At 34.2% G+C, this 15,418-nt stretch overlaps 1 protein-coding gene across 1 annotated transcript in view; it reads left to right on the forward strand.

The window, feature by feature from the left end:
- Nucleotides 1-15,418, forward strand: part of LOC111055580 (kinesin-like protein unc-104) — a gene marked incomplete at its 3' end in the record, with an annotated part of 165,524 nt that overhangs the window by 119,972 nt on the left and 30,134 nt on the right. Inside the window, 4 exon segments of the mRNA XM_039419538.1 lie at nucleotides 1,814-1,901; nucleotides 4,667-4,791; nucleotides 10,500-10,657; nucleotides 13,104-13,268. Of these exon segments, the coding sequence (XP_039275472.1) occupies nucleotides 1,814-1,901; nucleotides 4,667-4,791; nucleotides 10,500-10,657; nucleotides 13,104-13,268 (536 nt within the window).

The raw sequence follows: 15,418 nt of genomic DNA on the forward strand, positions 1-15,418 counted from the left end.
TTTAGAATTGAATAAAGTTTTTGCAATAATATACTATCATTTTATTTGGATGAATGAAATACAAATGAGATATTATAAACTATTCAAATTCAATTTTCAGAGTATAATAGAATCTAACCTCAAACCTCCTAGTTACAGCGTTTATCACGGAACATGGTGAATAAACGGAATCATTTTATGCTTCTAGAATTCAATAAAGTATTCTGCAATAATATACTATCATTTTATTTGGATGAATAAAATACAGATAAGATATATATTATAAACTATTCAAATAATTCGATTTTCAGAGTAGGATAGAACTTCTAACCTAAACTTCCGTTGACATTCAGATTGGCCAAATTTCAAGTGTGCTAAAACAGTTGATCAAAAACTTTTCATTATTTGTGTTAATCATTCAATAATTAAAACATTTATAATAATATCATCTTATTGTCATTTGGAAGAATAAAAAGTATAAACTCAACCTCTTACATAATTGAACATAATCTTTTAGACAAATCAGAATAAAAAATAAAAATACTTGGACAATTTCTTGATATTCAGATTACCTCAGATTTGCTAGAGCTATGACCTTCCACTTTTGCTTTCGGAAGTGCTTATAATAGACAATTAATCTCATATATATATTGTTTATTTTTCTGTGTGGCGAAAAATAACGTTCTCACCATGGGCAAAAATGTTTTTCCGGCTCTCAATCTTTTCTAGTCCTCGGCCTACGGCCTCGGACTTGAAAACCGATTTCGAGCCAGAAAAGTCTCATTTTCGGCCCTAGGTGCGAAATATACTATTAATGAGCCATTTCAATGTATATAATGTGTAATGTGTAACTTGCTTAACGGACACTAGGTCCTTCATTAATAGCGCTCCACTAATGTAAGTAGAAGCTAATAGCTTATATTTATAAATACCTGACTGCTACGTCGTAATTTAATTGTTCAAAAGTGAATATTTATTTATTGCAGAACAAAGAAGACTACAGGAATTTAGCCCAAAACAGTCTTCACTACAATTTACAATCTTATTAAGAATGATTTTATCAGTACAGTGAAGGCATTTTCTATCTATCTAGTTCATTATAACATTTTTGTTGTTGAAATGGATCACTGTATTATCTATATACCTCGTTTGTAATACTGAACTAAATATATATGGGTGTTTCAAAAAGAATAACCCAATTTTAAATAGTTATATTTATTAAAAAAAAATGGTGTACACAAACCAATTCTACATCAAATTACTCACAGAAGTATCAAGTTTGTGATGATGTATTATAAGTGTTCTATGTGCCCTCCTTTTGAGGCTCGGACTCAGACGACATCTAGACGGTAGCCAAATTTATCCCAGACTGTTCGCAAGATGTCTGTCTTCTTGGACTGTAGCTACTGCATCAGTTATCCTGGTTTTTAGCTCCTCAATGTCAAGTGCTAAAGGAGGAACATAAAGACGATCTTTAACGTTTTCCTCCCTTAGCACTTGATATTGAGCAGCTAAAAACCAGGATAACTGATGCAGTAGCTACAGTCCAAGAAGACAGACACCTTGCGAACTGTCTGGGATGAATTTGGCTGCCGTCTAGATGTCGTCCGAGCCTCAAAAGGAGGGCACATAGAACACTTATAATACATCATCATAAACTTGATACTTCTGTGAGTAATTTGGTGTAAAATTGGTTTGTGTACACCATTTTTTAAAATAAATATAACTGATTTAAATTGGGTCATTCTTTTTGAACAACCGGTATACATAAAATGGTACTTCATCAATAAACCAAACTGAGCTCAAATTAACATATTTTTTGTTCAAATTACAGCTTTTTACACCGACATGACGAGGCTTTCTCCACTGAACCAGTCAAGAATACAGGAAAAAATCCCCTGGGCTTCTACCACGTTCAAAATGTACGTAGTAATATTAATGATTACATAAATATTAAAATATTAGAAATTGAAATTCAGTCGTATTTAATAATATTGTTCTCATTCGTATTGTGTTGCATGATTATTTCTGTGTATATCTTGTAGGAATTGGGTATATTTTATTTACAAAAAAACATAATTACAATGACAATGGTTATAAAAAATCTACTCATCGATTTTACAGTACATTCAAGTGTTTTAGCGTGTTGCATTTTGCGAATATCTTAACTTGTATGACGCCTTCTAGGCCAACCAGACGTAATAGGTTTTGGTTTTTCAAGAATTATATTAACTATGTCTATTCCATTAATGCCTAGCCTACAATTATAAAATATTATTGCTTTTCTCATCACATTTTGATTTGAAATAAACATATGTAGGCTACAGGTATATTATATACATCACATTCTACAATGTACATCACATTTAACCCCCCCAAAAGCCTCATTCTCAATCCATAAATTCTTGAATACTGTAGTAAACCCCGTTTGCTAAAAAAAAAAAAATCAGTAGCTTTTTGAAAATATCCTTCTTCTCATTTTCTCTCAAAGCTGACGGCAGTTTACTCATAAATTTTATACCCATATAAGAAGGCTTTTTCTCATACTGAGCTGTCCTGTGGTATTGTGCTGAAAATGTATTCTCATTTCTTGTGTCATAATTATGTATGTCACAGTTTCTTATAATTTTTTATCTCTTATATACATAATCATTTCGAAAATGTACAGTGCAGGCACAGTTAGGGCCGGTTTCCGAGCTCGGGATTTAGCTAAGTCCTAGGCTTTAAACAGCTGGAGTCAGAAAATTGGTTTTCCAAAACGGGGCGTAGTCGCAGTCATTGTCATAGTCACGTTTGAATTAAATTTCTAAAAACTAGAAAATTGAACACAAAATAAAATAAAGAGAAAATAGTGTGAAGTTTCAGCTATTTTGAATTATTTAGGAATGTCTAATTTCGTCAAGGAAAAACGTTTTCAATTATAGAAATGAGAAAATAAAAACTACGACTACTGTTATAAAAGCTGCGACTACGCCCCGTTTCGGAAAGCCAATTTTCTGACTCCAGCTGTTTAAAGTGTAGAACTTAGCTAAATCCCGAGCTAGGGAACCAGCCCTTTGTAGTCCTAGATCTTTAAAATACTCTCTAGTAGGACTCTAATGGCTTAAGACCTTTTATTGCTCTCACAGCTCTCCTTTGAAAGCTGAAATTTTAAAAATTCTATCTAAATTTTTGAGACTGGAGCCTCATACCAATATTGCATACCGAATATGCTACATTATGAGGGCATGATATTATAATGCCACTGTAACGTTGTCATCATGTACTCATTGTTTTATGTATATTATATATTTCATATCCATGAAATAATCAATGCTATTTCATGAATATTGTATTGTTTCCAAGCCTATTTTATTTATTTATTTATTTTTTCAGATTACTGTGACAGTGACAAAATCATTCATTGAGTACATAAAGACGCAGCCGATTGTGTTTGAGATTTTCGGCCATTCCCAAAGAACTATGGCCAGCACGCCCACCCGATTCAAGCATATGCGATTTTTTCTATGAGATTAACTCAAAATTAAGTTTCCAAAGATCGCCCACACACCTTGGGAGAACGAAAGGAGCGAATCGCAGTGTGCCAAACAAAATTCGTTCCAAAACTTCAAAATACGCCACATTAGTATATTGCTGCTATTTAACTGATATAATTTCAAAATATTAACTATAAAAACTATAATTATTTCAAACTGAATTGAACCCATTGAAGATTTTTTCCATGTTGACGGGTAAATTACTTATACATACATACATACATACATACATACATATCCGGGTCCCGTTCCAGCTAGTGCCGGGTCTGGGTGTTTACAATGCCTCTCCATCTTGTTCGGTCCTCCCACCATCGCTCGTCCTCCACCTGCCGCCATCGGTGTCCTCTCTTCTCCACTTCGTTGCCACTGAGTCTGTCCATCGTCGTCGCGGTCGTCCTCTTGGTCTCCTCCCTTCAATCCTCATCTCCTCCATTCTCCTTGGCAGCCGATCCTCCTCATTCTCTTCATGTGCCCAAACAAGCGTAGTCTCATACTTTCAACCCTTTCCCTTATACTCCCCATGTTCAATTCTCTTCTTATATCCTCATTTCTAACTCTGTTCTTCGTGTTCTTCCCCTTTATTGCCCTGAGGAAACTCATTTCTCCTGCCTGTATTCGACTCCACTCTCTTTCCGTCATCGTCCATGTCTCGGCTCCGTATAATATGATGGGTACGTAATACATCTTGTATATCATAATCTTTGCCTTTTCTGGTACTTTTCATCCAAATCAATGTTTCACTGTTTGGTAGAAATTCCCCCCTTTTGTTATCTTCTAGTTATCTCGTGGTTTATTCTCCCATCATCTGCAATTTCACTGCCCAAGTACCTGAAACTTCCAACATTTTTCAGGGGTTCTCCATTCAATCTGATATCTCCGGCAAAATTGTCATCCCTTCCAAAAACTCTTACTTCTTACTTTCAGACCATATTTCTCCATAACCCTACTCCAAGCATCCAACTGCATCTGTACATTTTTCATTATTCTGTAGATTTTCATTACTTATAACCCTTCCAAACTCATCAATCGGCTCTGCCTCACTCTGTATTTCATGTATATTATACTATATCTCATATTCATGAAATAATCAATACTATTTCTTGTATATTGTATTGTTTCCGAGCCTATTTTATCAATTTCTCGTTTTTCAGATTACTGTGACAGTGACAAAATCATTCATTGAGTACATAAAGACGCAGCCGATTGTGTTTGAGATTTTCGGCCATTACCAACAGCATCCTCTGCACAAAGATGCCAAGCAGGAGAGTGGACAATGGTATTATTTTATTTTTATTTATTATTTTTACTAGAAAGCACCAACCGGGAGAGAAAACTAAGGATACTCCTTGTACTATTCCACTCCCAAATTTAGATAACATTTTAAAGGTCCAAAATAGGGTTAGGATTTCAATTTTCTGAATTTTAGTCCATTTTTACTGGAAAAGAACAAAAAATGGTATGCCAGCACAATCATTTCATTTTTAATTTTCCTAAAGAATTTTTGATACTCGATCTGACCACACTGGTGGTATTATTTTATTATTATTATTATTATTATTATTATTATTATTATTATTATTATTATTATTACTATTATTATTATATTTTTGTTGTGTGAAGCCACAAATTCTGAGCAGTGCTCAAGTGGCATACAACATGTCATTTTTAGAATGGTGTCACATGAATGCTCTAAAACACTCCTCAATGGTATAAGGAGAAGCCTCTACCAGTGTCCTAATTATCTTTGATACGAATAACTTATAGCTGCTTCACAGCCTTATATCCTCAGGAATGCAATTAAAACACTTGAGTCCTGAATAATATGGTCCCTTTTCGAGAAGAGTCAGTCTATGGATAAGGAACTGGAATAATCCTGTAATAATAATAATAAATGGCCTTTATTCAAATATTCCACAAAAAAAATCAGTACTCAAAGCAAATCATTGGAGGCGTTTTCATCCCATGGCATAGTGCCATCTGGGGGAGTTGATTAGAAATAACAAATAAAGAAGAAATTGAAAATTATGCTTTCACAAGAGTTCATATAAGTTAGAAATTGAATTGCTGAACCAGGAAGTATCTATACTGCCAGGCATCCTTGCAGTAGCGGCTCACTGCCTGCCAGTCCCGTCCATTCAGATGTGACAGCAGCTCCTCTTCAGGCAGGATACTCTTCTGAAAGTGCCTTCTCCGGATTTCCTGTATTATTCCTGCATTATCCTGTATTAATGTATCTTGATTATTGGTACCGTTCTGATAAACTTACATCTATTTATATCATACTGAAATTATCTTCCTCTCAATAATATTAACTGCTTGACCCAATAGATGAATGAAACGTGAAGTTCTATACAATAAGAATTATTCAATTTTAGAGTATAAAGGTGGATTCGCAGAGTCAGGTTCAGTGAGAATAGTTTCCCCATGAGCTCTAACGGGACTATTCTCACTGGGAAGTGAGTGTTAGGTTTTAATTAATGAATAAATACGAGACTTAGGGTGGTTGCAGACGAACCACTATCGCATGTGGGATGTGGGACCGACATACCACAGAACAATACGACTAATGCAAAGAGACTTTCACAAACCGTTCATCAGTGCAACACTAATGCAACAGCTATCTAATACAACCTACAAATTTGAGGTAAAATTCGAGGGAACACTATCACAGCGACTGCGATTGTAGTTCAGAAGCTAGGGGAAGTGTGGTGCTCAAACCAGTGGTACCACAATCGCAAGGAAAATAATCGCTACCACAGCGCACAACGCCATGTGGAAGTATCAGTGCCACTGCCATGCCTGCCAATACATATTGTTTCGCTGCGTTTGTGGTACCACAGAAGGAAAATAGTAGCTCCCACATCCCACATTCGATTGTGGTTCGTCTGCAATCGCCCTTAATTGGCATGTTAAGCTGGCGGGACATGCGTGATGAACATTGTCACGTGGTATTTTAGCACCACAAAATATTTTTTGAAATGAACTATTGAACTTTAATAGAATTATAAATGGAAAGGAAAGATAACCTAGTCAAAGAACCACTCAAGTAAAATCGAATGTTGTTAGTGTAATCGTATTATCTAAAGCGATAAGAAAAAACATGCATAATTGTAATTCAACAAAAATGAGGATCCATTGGCAGAATTAAAAATTATAAAGCGGCTTATTTATTATTGGCAGATTATAAAAAATAAAAGTTTGCATGTACATTTGAGGTTAGAATTGTTTGTTTACACAATGAATCAATCGATCTAGGATAAATCGATAGTTATTTGAATCAACACCTAACGAATCAGCTGATTGTTCGATCAACCAGTACAAGTTGAATTATAAAGTTTACTCACAAAAGATGTATTATATAAATACTAAGGAAGGTTTATGTAAATGAATAGGGACAACTATTATTGCTGCATAAATATATATTACAATCTAAAAAGCACGAAAATCAAGAGTATACAAAACTCGTATAAAAAATTAAATATATGTTGCATGATAGCATCATATATCACGATTTATTTATTAGAATAGTTTAAGACAATCACCCCATCTATTTATGTAAAAACTTTTTATTTATTTTTCTATTATAAAGTTGAAGAAACCCTGAATCTGAAGTAACCAATTGTATTGAGTTTTGCTAAATCAAAAAGCCAATCAGAAGGAGGCTTACAAATCGTTCAAGGAAGAGATAAAATTTTTCTGGAAACCACCTTCTTTCTGGCTTGTGATCTCGTTCTGAAAGGGTGCACATGGAAATTAGGGTCTTCTTTCTTGTTAAATTTTAAAATTATCAAGCCAATCCCTCTTTTAAATGTGAACTATTTGTAATTAATGTTTATCTATCTGTGAACTCAGTGTTGTTGAAGAGTTCTTAATTGTAATCAGTTCCCATAAATATATCTTTAATACGGAAATAAATCTATAAGAAATCTGGACCACGCGCGAGCCCAGCCGAGACGAAAATCACCTGCATAATTAATTATTGGAAATAATTAATTTATTCTACAAGACCTCCAAGAACATCATTACTGTGAGTGTTTGTTCAAACGAGCTCGTTTTATAAAGGCCTTTTTTATTAGAGTTGGGGAATTAATCAAAGCGCTATATAAATAAAATCAGTCAAAGATAAATTCGCAACGTGTTGAGTGCTATCATATAGTTTATAAGAACGCTTTATGAATTTTATTTGATTTATGTAGAAAGCTTACTTCCATACATGGCACGGACTCATTAAAAACCCTGAGATTTTTTAAATATCAATTTTAATAATTATTATTTGCTAATTGATCAAAGCATGTCCTATTAAATCTACATACCGAACAGGTTTTAAATTGTAGAATTCTGAATTGACCTGAAGTCCATGTATCAGTATTAAATACAAATTATAATTTTAAAGCTCACAAATGTGAATGCTATTAAACCTTGTGATAATTGTTAAACCGTTAAAGAATTTATTTAAAGAAAATTATAGATATAAGAATATATATATATATATATATATATATATATATATATATATATATTGTTTTATGGGGATATATTTTGTGTTTTATGTCAGCATACAATATCATAGAAGTTCATTTTATCCTAATTCATCTCGTGATATACAGTTTGGGCTGTCTCAGTACCAAGAAAAATATTCTGCGGCATATAAAATTAGTGAATCAATTAATATTGATCTTATTAAGAGCATTCAGTACTTATCATCCTTTGATGATAGTCATACTAGTCCGCCAGAAAAAACACATTGATAATTATATTAATAAGGTTCCAGTTATTTCATATAAGGATCCAGAGAGCTTCAAGAACTGGCGTTGTAAGTTCTAAGGAATTTCAGAAGGATAAATTGGTGGATACCTGTATTCATGGCGAGCGTTCTGGAGATCAACTAGAAAAAACCATAGTTGGTCTTTATTATCCTCAATTGGATACATGGTTACTGATAATCAGTCATCAACTATCTTTTTGATTTCCTTATTGGTATTCTTCAAGAATTTCACAGAAGCAGCGGTAAGAATTATTAATCACCAGTCATTGAACCTTGTGGTGATTAATTATATTTGGAAAATTCATGTATCTACCACTGAGCTAGAGCTGCGGTTTGAACCCAGCAATTTTGCGAGCCGGACGGCCTTAACTATTTGCGAATTTATTCGCAAATTAGGGACTTTAGTAACCACTCCTATATATATTAAATTTACATCTTTACATAATTACTTCACAACGTGGGACTCTATCATAAGAGATAACCCCACAGGAAGCACGTCTTTACAACATGTGTGTACACACTTGTCCATCATGCATGTTTTGTCATCAGCGAGACGGTTCTAACTAAAACCAGCTGTTTTGACAGCAGCTTCCAACATAAATTAAACAACCAATAACAATATATAAATCATTGGAAAATCAGAGATTATAATGATACAAAAATAATTAAATCTCAAATAGAGCAGCTAAAAAAAAAACAACAAAAAATCGAAGATTCAAAAACCCAACCTCAAAAACAAATTGGATCCTTTCGCTGATGAAACAACGTGTATGTGTTTTCACAAACTTGTCCTGTCGTTAGTTGCCACCCTTGCAGTGTAATTTCTGAATGAGGGAACAAGGATGAGTAGTCTTGTGATTAAATATGAGAAGCGAGATGGATGGTTAATCAGGCTATATTGTAATATTCGTGTATTTATTTATGATAATCGCCAAGTTAGAGACAGTGTGGGATACAAAATTCAATATTTGGCAAATATGATAGTTTATTTCAAGATTACTACTTTTAGATTGGCAAGTAATAATAGTTTATTTCAAGATTACTACTTTTAGATTGACAAGTAATAATACCTGGTATAATCATGTGAAAGGTTTTCGCTAGAACCGAGCTCTAAACAATTTCTGAATGTATTGTTTTGCCAAACAAGAGAGCTTCTAACCTAACCTAACCTAACATAACCTAACCTAACCTAACCCAACCTAACCTAACCTAAGCACGCTAGTTCAGTTTCCATTTGTAGTCTTTTGATAAAATATGAGATGAATGGTTAATCAGGCTGTACTGTAATATTCGTATTATATCCATGATAACCGCCAAGTTTGAGACAGTGTGGGATACAAAATTCATTATTTTGCAAATATGATAGTCAAGAGAGCTTGTTATGCAAGTTAGTTAACAGTTGGAAATTACTGAGATCTTGCAATTATTCAAATGCTAATGAATTAATCATAATTATTATCAAACGAAAATCCAGATTAAATGCTGTAATTCACCCCGAAGACTTCTGCTACTGCAAATATTGACAACATGGTAAACAGCTAGATGGAAATTCGATGAGCGCTACTATTCAAAAACTATTTGTCAGCCCGGGAATCGAACCCAGTAACTCCTAATTGCCGGTCAGGAATGCTTACCCTTACACCAAACTGACAATCTCTGGATAGCAGTGCTCATTTTATACAAAGCCATAGCGGCCAGCCAGTCTACAGATGGAAATTACCGAGATATTGCAATTATTCAAATGCTTATGAATTAATAATTATTATTAAACGAAAATCCAAATTAAATGCTGTAATTCACCCCGAAGACTTCTGTTACTGCAAATATTGACAACAGGGTAAACAGCTAGATGGAAATTCGATGAACGCTACTATTCAAAAACTATTTGTCAGCTCTTTGTCATTATCTGTCAGATAGTAGCACTCATAAATTTTCAATTTCAATTCCAATTTTTATTGATGTCATGCATTGTACAATAATACAATATTGACACAAGTCAAATACATAGTTACATTGGTAAATTACATTGAAAATGGCATCGAAATTACATTGAATTTCCATCTAGCTGTTTACCCTGAGTTGTCAATATTTGCAGTAGCAGAAGTCTTAGGGGTGAATTACAGCATTTAATTTGGATTTTCATTTGATAATAATTATCAAGTTAGTTCAGTTTCCATTTCTGTTGACTCGGTTATTGAAGTTTTGTTGTGTTGTTTCAGCGTTCGTCAGCCGCCGCGACGCATGCTGCCGCCGTCGATACCGATCTCGCAGCCGGTGCGCTCGCCCAAGTTCGGCGCTCCCTCCCCCTCGCCCTGCACCTCCACCCACGTGCACGCCAAGTACGACGTCCTTGTCTGGTTCGAGATTTGCGAACTCGGTATGTCTCTCTCACTCACACACCACACTTGCATTACATGTTAACAAATTAGCACCTGATCAAATTAAAGTTTACAACTTGATTGTAGAACTCAATAAACATCTTCAATCATTAGGGTGAACAAATTAGCACCTGATCAAATTAAAGTTTACAACTTGATTGTAGAACTCAATAAACATCTTCAATCATTAGGGTGCACGCGTAGTGGGGAGGTTCAGGAAGAGGTCGAGTTCAAGATAGATGTATCTCAATGCAACCCAAATACATGTTAATTCTTCATCACAAATAACAATGCATTGCCATGTCTTGCAAGACCCATTGCATACTAACACTACATTTTTATTGAAACAAATGAAAAATTAACTACATCAAGTACATTGAGGTACCTCTCTATGTCGACCTCGACCTCTTAGTCTATCTCTACCTCCTCACTTCGCGAGCACTGTTAGACCTTTATATTTTGTGATAAGTCGGTTTCCAGTAGTGTCCAAATCAGCTCTTGATATGCGATCGTACATATCTGTTGCTAGCTTTCTAATAAAATAATATTTGTTTATGTGGTGAAACTTGAAGAATTTTAGATTATTTTTATCCTTTTTGGAGATATTTCATTCAATTTCTTCAAATAACAATAAATACAAATTCTAAATTGGATACAGATATAAATTATGACTGTTTCGAAGGTTCATCAGTGAAATTTAAATTTCATATCAGGATTTTTTTTACACTATGCAGTACTGTTATATACCTTACGTCACATGGCGGAGGGGCCTTGTGCAGGCGAGAATGATGTTTCTAGTCGAGGCGTTAGCTCAGACTAGAATTTCATTCGAGCACTTCAAAAGACATTCCCATCCAAGTAACGTACACTATTTTTTCCTTCACTCCCACAATACTGGGTTAGCAAATTACATATGACAACAAAAATAGCAAGTGCTTAATCACACCAGTGATAGATAGTTCGGACAAATACCAGTCAAAGTCGATCATTGAATTGAATAAGTTAAAGTTTTCACCCTTCATGAGGGTTATTCATAGTGTGAATTTCAAATGTGCGAGAATCAAATGTGCGAAGTTCAGTTCAATGTTTCGACTCATAGAAAAGCTAGGCTTTAATTGTCTATAGTGATATACATGTCATGAAGTCAGCACCTGATAACATTGATCTCAACTACACAAATAGTATCTTACGTCACATGGACGGAAGGGACCTTTTGCCGTGAGAATGATGTTGCTAGTCAGGCGTTAGCCCAGACTAGAATTTCATTCGAGCACTGCAAAGACATCACGTCAAGTAACGTACATCTTTTTTGTCATAATAATATAAAGAAGAATAATTGAGAAATAGAATATTCCCTCTTGTGCTGAAGTTACTTCATGCATTCTATAAACATAACCTAGTTTACAAATTCCGAATAAGGAATTTTGTGGAAGTTGACAAAACTTCCACCTGGAGCGATGAAGGTGGTCTTTTGTAGCAGATTTGCTGTTCCTTATTTCGGAACTAGGAAACATACTCGACTGTAAAGAAATCGTATTATTTCATTACAGTAGACTATGGCTGTAATGAGATTCACATGTTTATTTTGTTCTACAATCAGCTGTTTACCGACTTGATTTCATGGATGTAAATAGCTAGATTGAATGACTATGACCAAAAAGCTTTTCGTCATAGTCATCAATTTCAGCTGTTTTACATCCATGAAATCAAGCCGTTAAACAGCTGTTTGCAGAACAAATAACATATGATTCTCATTACAGCATTCTCTACTGTAATGAAACTGTGTTACTAGTAATGAAACTAGTTCCGAAATGGGAACAGCAAAAACTGCTACAAAAAAACACCTTCAGCGCTCCAGTGGAAGTTTTGTCAACTTCCACACAATTCCTGATTCGGATTTTTAAACTAGGTTATGTTTGTAGAATGCATGTAGTAACTTCAGCACAAGCAAGTAATGTTTTCTATCTCTCAATTATTCTTCTTTAGATTACTATGACAAAAAATATTGTGCTTTACTTGGACGTGAATGTCTTTTGCAGTGCTCGTATAAAATTCTAGTCTCGGCTAACGCCTCTACTTGAACATTATTCTCGCTTGCAAAAGGCCCCTTCCCGTCCATGTGACGTAAGATACTAGTGTTGTTTGTGACGATTGTCGATTGGTTTGCAGGAATCTAAATTTAAAATCCTAGAGTTGTCGCTTAGGAACTGGACCTTCAGACTATACATAGTGTTGTTTGAAATAGAAAGAAAAATAAAATCTTGGTACCCTTTTGAAATATTTAATCACAACAGTGTTCGGACATTGATGCCATTTTCAAGTGATGAAATATTTCAAAAAGGTACCAAGATTTTTATTTTTCTTTCTATTTCTATAAAAGTAGCCCTATACAGAAAAGAGATCATAGTGTTGTGTTTGTGACAATAATTGTTGTTTGTTTTGCAGCGCCGAACGGCGAGTACGTGCCGGCTGTGGTTGACCACAGCGAGGAGCTGCCGTGTCGCGGTCTCTTCCTGCTGCACCAGGGCATCCAGCGGCGCATCCGCATCACCATCGTTCACGAGCAGGCCAGCGAGCTCAGGTGGAAGGATATCCGCGAATTGGTTGTCGGTCAGTACCCATAGTGTTTCCAAAATGCATCTTTCTCATTCATTACAATATCATCTATAGTGAGGTCCACGTTATAATGACAGTGTTTGATTAGCAATGGTATTCAAATTCAAATTCAAATTTATTTATTCCACACTCATAACTACATATACGTACATGAATCAAACAAAGCTCAACATGACAATACAATCCAACCAAAGTGTAATAATAATAAACGGTAAGTGAAAAAACCACTGGCATAGATGCTCTGTTCGCCAGTGGGAGTAGGAGATGAAATTATAATACGCTTAACCTGATTTAAATTGATTTAGCACAAAAGCAAATATTTTTACAGAATAGTAAATTATGAAACGAAGAATCGAAACAAAATTCACAACAAAAAAATTAAAAAATTCTCTCGAGTATCTTAATATACTATATAACAAGGTATTGCTATCCTTGTCTATCATTCAACAATGCGGATAGCGCTATCTCTTTCTCGCTTTGCTCTGTTGCCAGATCGTCTTTTAACAATGAAGAATTAATTATTAATTAACAAATTATTTCATCCGAATTATGAAAATTCATTATGAAATTATTGAAAAATATAATTTCTTGCTTGATAAAATATTCTATACTATTAAACGAGCAATTTCTGTTTAGATGTTTTTATGTTAATATATATATGTATGTGACCGGATCTCGAAAACGGCTCTAACGATTCTCACGAAATTAGGAACAAAGTAGGTTTATGATATGAAAATTCGATTGCACTAGGTCTCAACCCTGGGATCACTCGCTGAAGGACATTAAAAGGATAATAAAAATTTTATTTCTCTTTTTTTTAGAAACATTTTCACTTCAGAAAGTTCAAAATAGTAACTAGATGCTGTTAGTGTAGGTAGAATAGTACATAGTATAATAACAAATATTGTAGCAAACATAGTATATATTTCTCAATCGAATTCATAGTATATCTATTTGTAATTGATGATGTGTTTGTTTTTTGAAGTGTGAATAAATTGTTATTTTGATGAGTGATAGTAGCGTGACCTAGATTTTGATTTGGACTGTAGTAAAAATTTTAAAAGGGACAGTTTTGGGCATAAGCCTTTGTGCCTCCTCATATAACTGTAAAAATAATTGTGCGACTGAGAAAATGAATAAATAATTAGGTAAACTATAATTCAATCTTTCGTTACAAATTTCTATGCTTAACACTCCAGAGCAAAGCTCGGTCCCCCGATATTAATTAATTATTTTAACGAGAATGAACAGTTAATATTACTTCAATAAACCTGTATGTTCCTTTTTAACGTATATACAAGTTTTTTTGGAAAATATGCATTTCAAGGATAATATAAAGAAAAAGGAGCTTCTTTATACACCAATATTAGAGTAGAAATCAGACAGTTACAACCCCTAAGTCATCCCCCTTATGAGGGGTTGAAATTCATTTGTACGTCAAAAGGTAGAGTATTTGACCAATTATATATATTATTATATCTACAACAGTCTCCAATTTATTGAAAGGTTCCCATACATATGACTCACTCTGCATATCAGTATAGGTAGTTTTAGAAAATTCATTGGGAAAATACAGCTGTTATGGGATTTATTTGATGTTGTAATGCTCAAGTTGAAACATAATTCTGTACCTGAGAGGTAAAGGGTGTTAACTCATTTTTACGAAATTGAGTAATACTATATATGAAATCAGAAAAAATTCTCTATCCAATGGTATATAGTGTTAACTCCTACGTACATTGAACCCATTTTAAGAGTTGCAAAAAATGGTATTACTCCAATGTGCTGAGAAGTAGATAATATTAAATCCCCTGACACTGTTTACCTGTGAGGATGGTTGGCTGACATGGTATTATCTCCCTTAATATTATCTACTATGACAATCTCAGAGGCATCCAGTGTTAACTCCAGCATGATACTTTCTACCTCTAACAAGGTTTCTATTTTGTAATATTTTTGAGTTGTTATTGGTGAAAGAACTTCTTATATGGAGTTATCTAATCCAAATTTGAAAATACATTCACTCTTTGTAATTTCAAATTTTTTTATATCCTATATGTTTTTTTTAATTATGCTCAAGTTGATAATCCTACAGCACCTTGCTACAGCTGTTAAAATGCAGGATTGAATAATAGTCAGTCGAA

The sequence above is a fragment of the Nilaparvata lugens genome, chromosome 1, assembly GCF_014356525.2.
Source record: "Nilaparvata lugens isolate BPH chromosome 1, ASM1435652v1, whole genome shotgun sequence".
Lineage (NCBI taxonomy): Eukaryota > Metazoa > Arthropoda > Insecta > Hemiptera > Delphacidae > Nilaparvata > Nilaparvata lugens.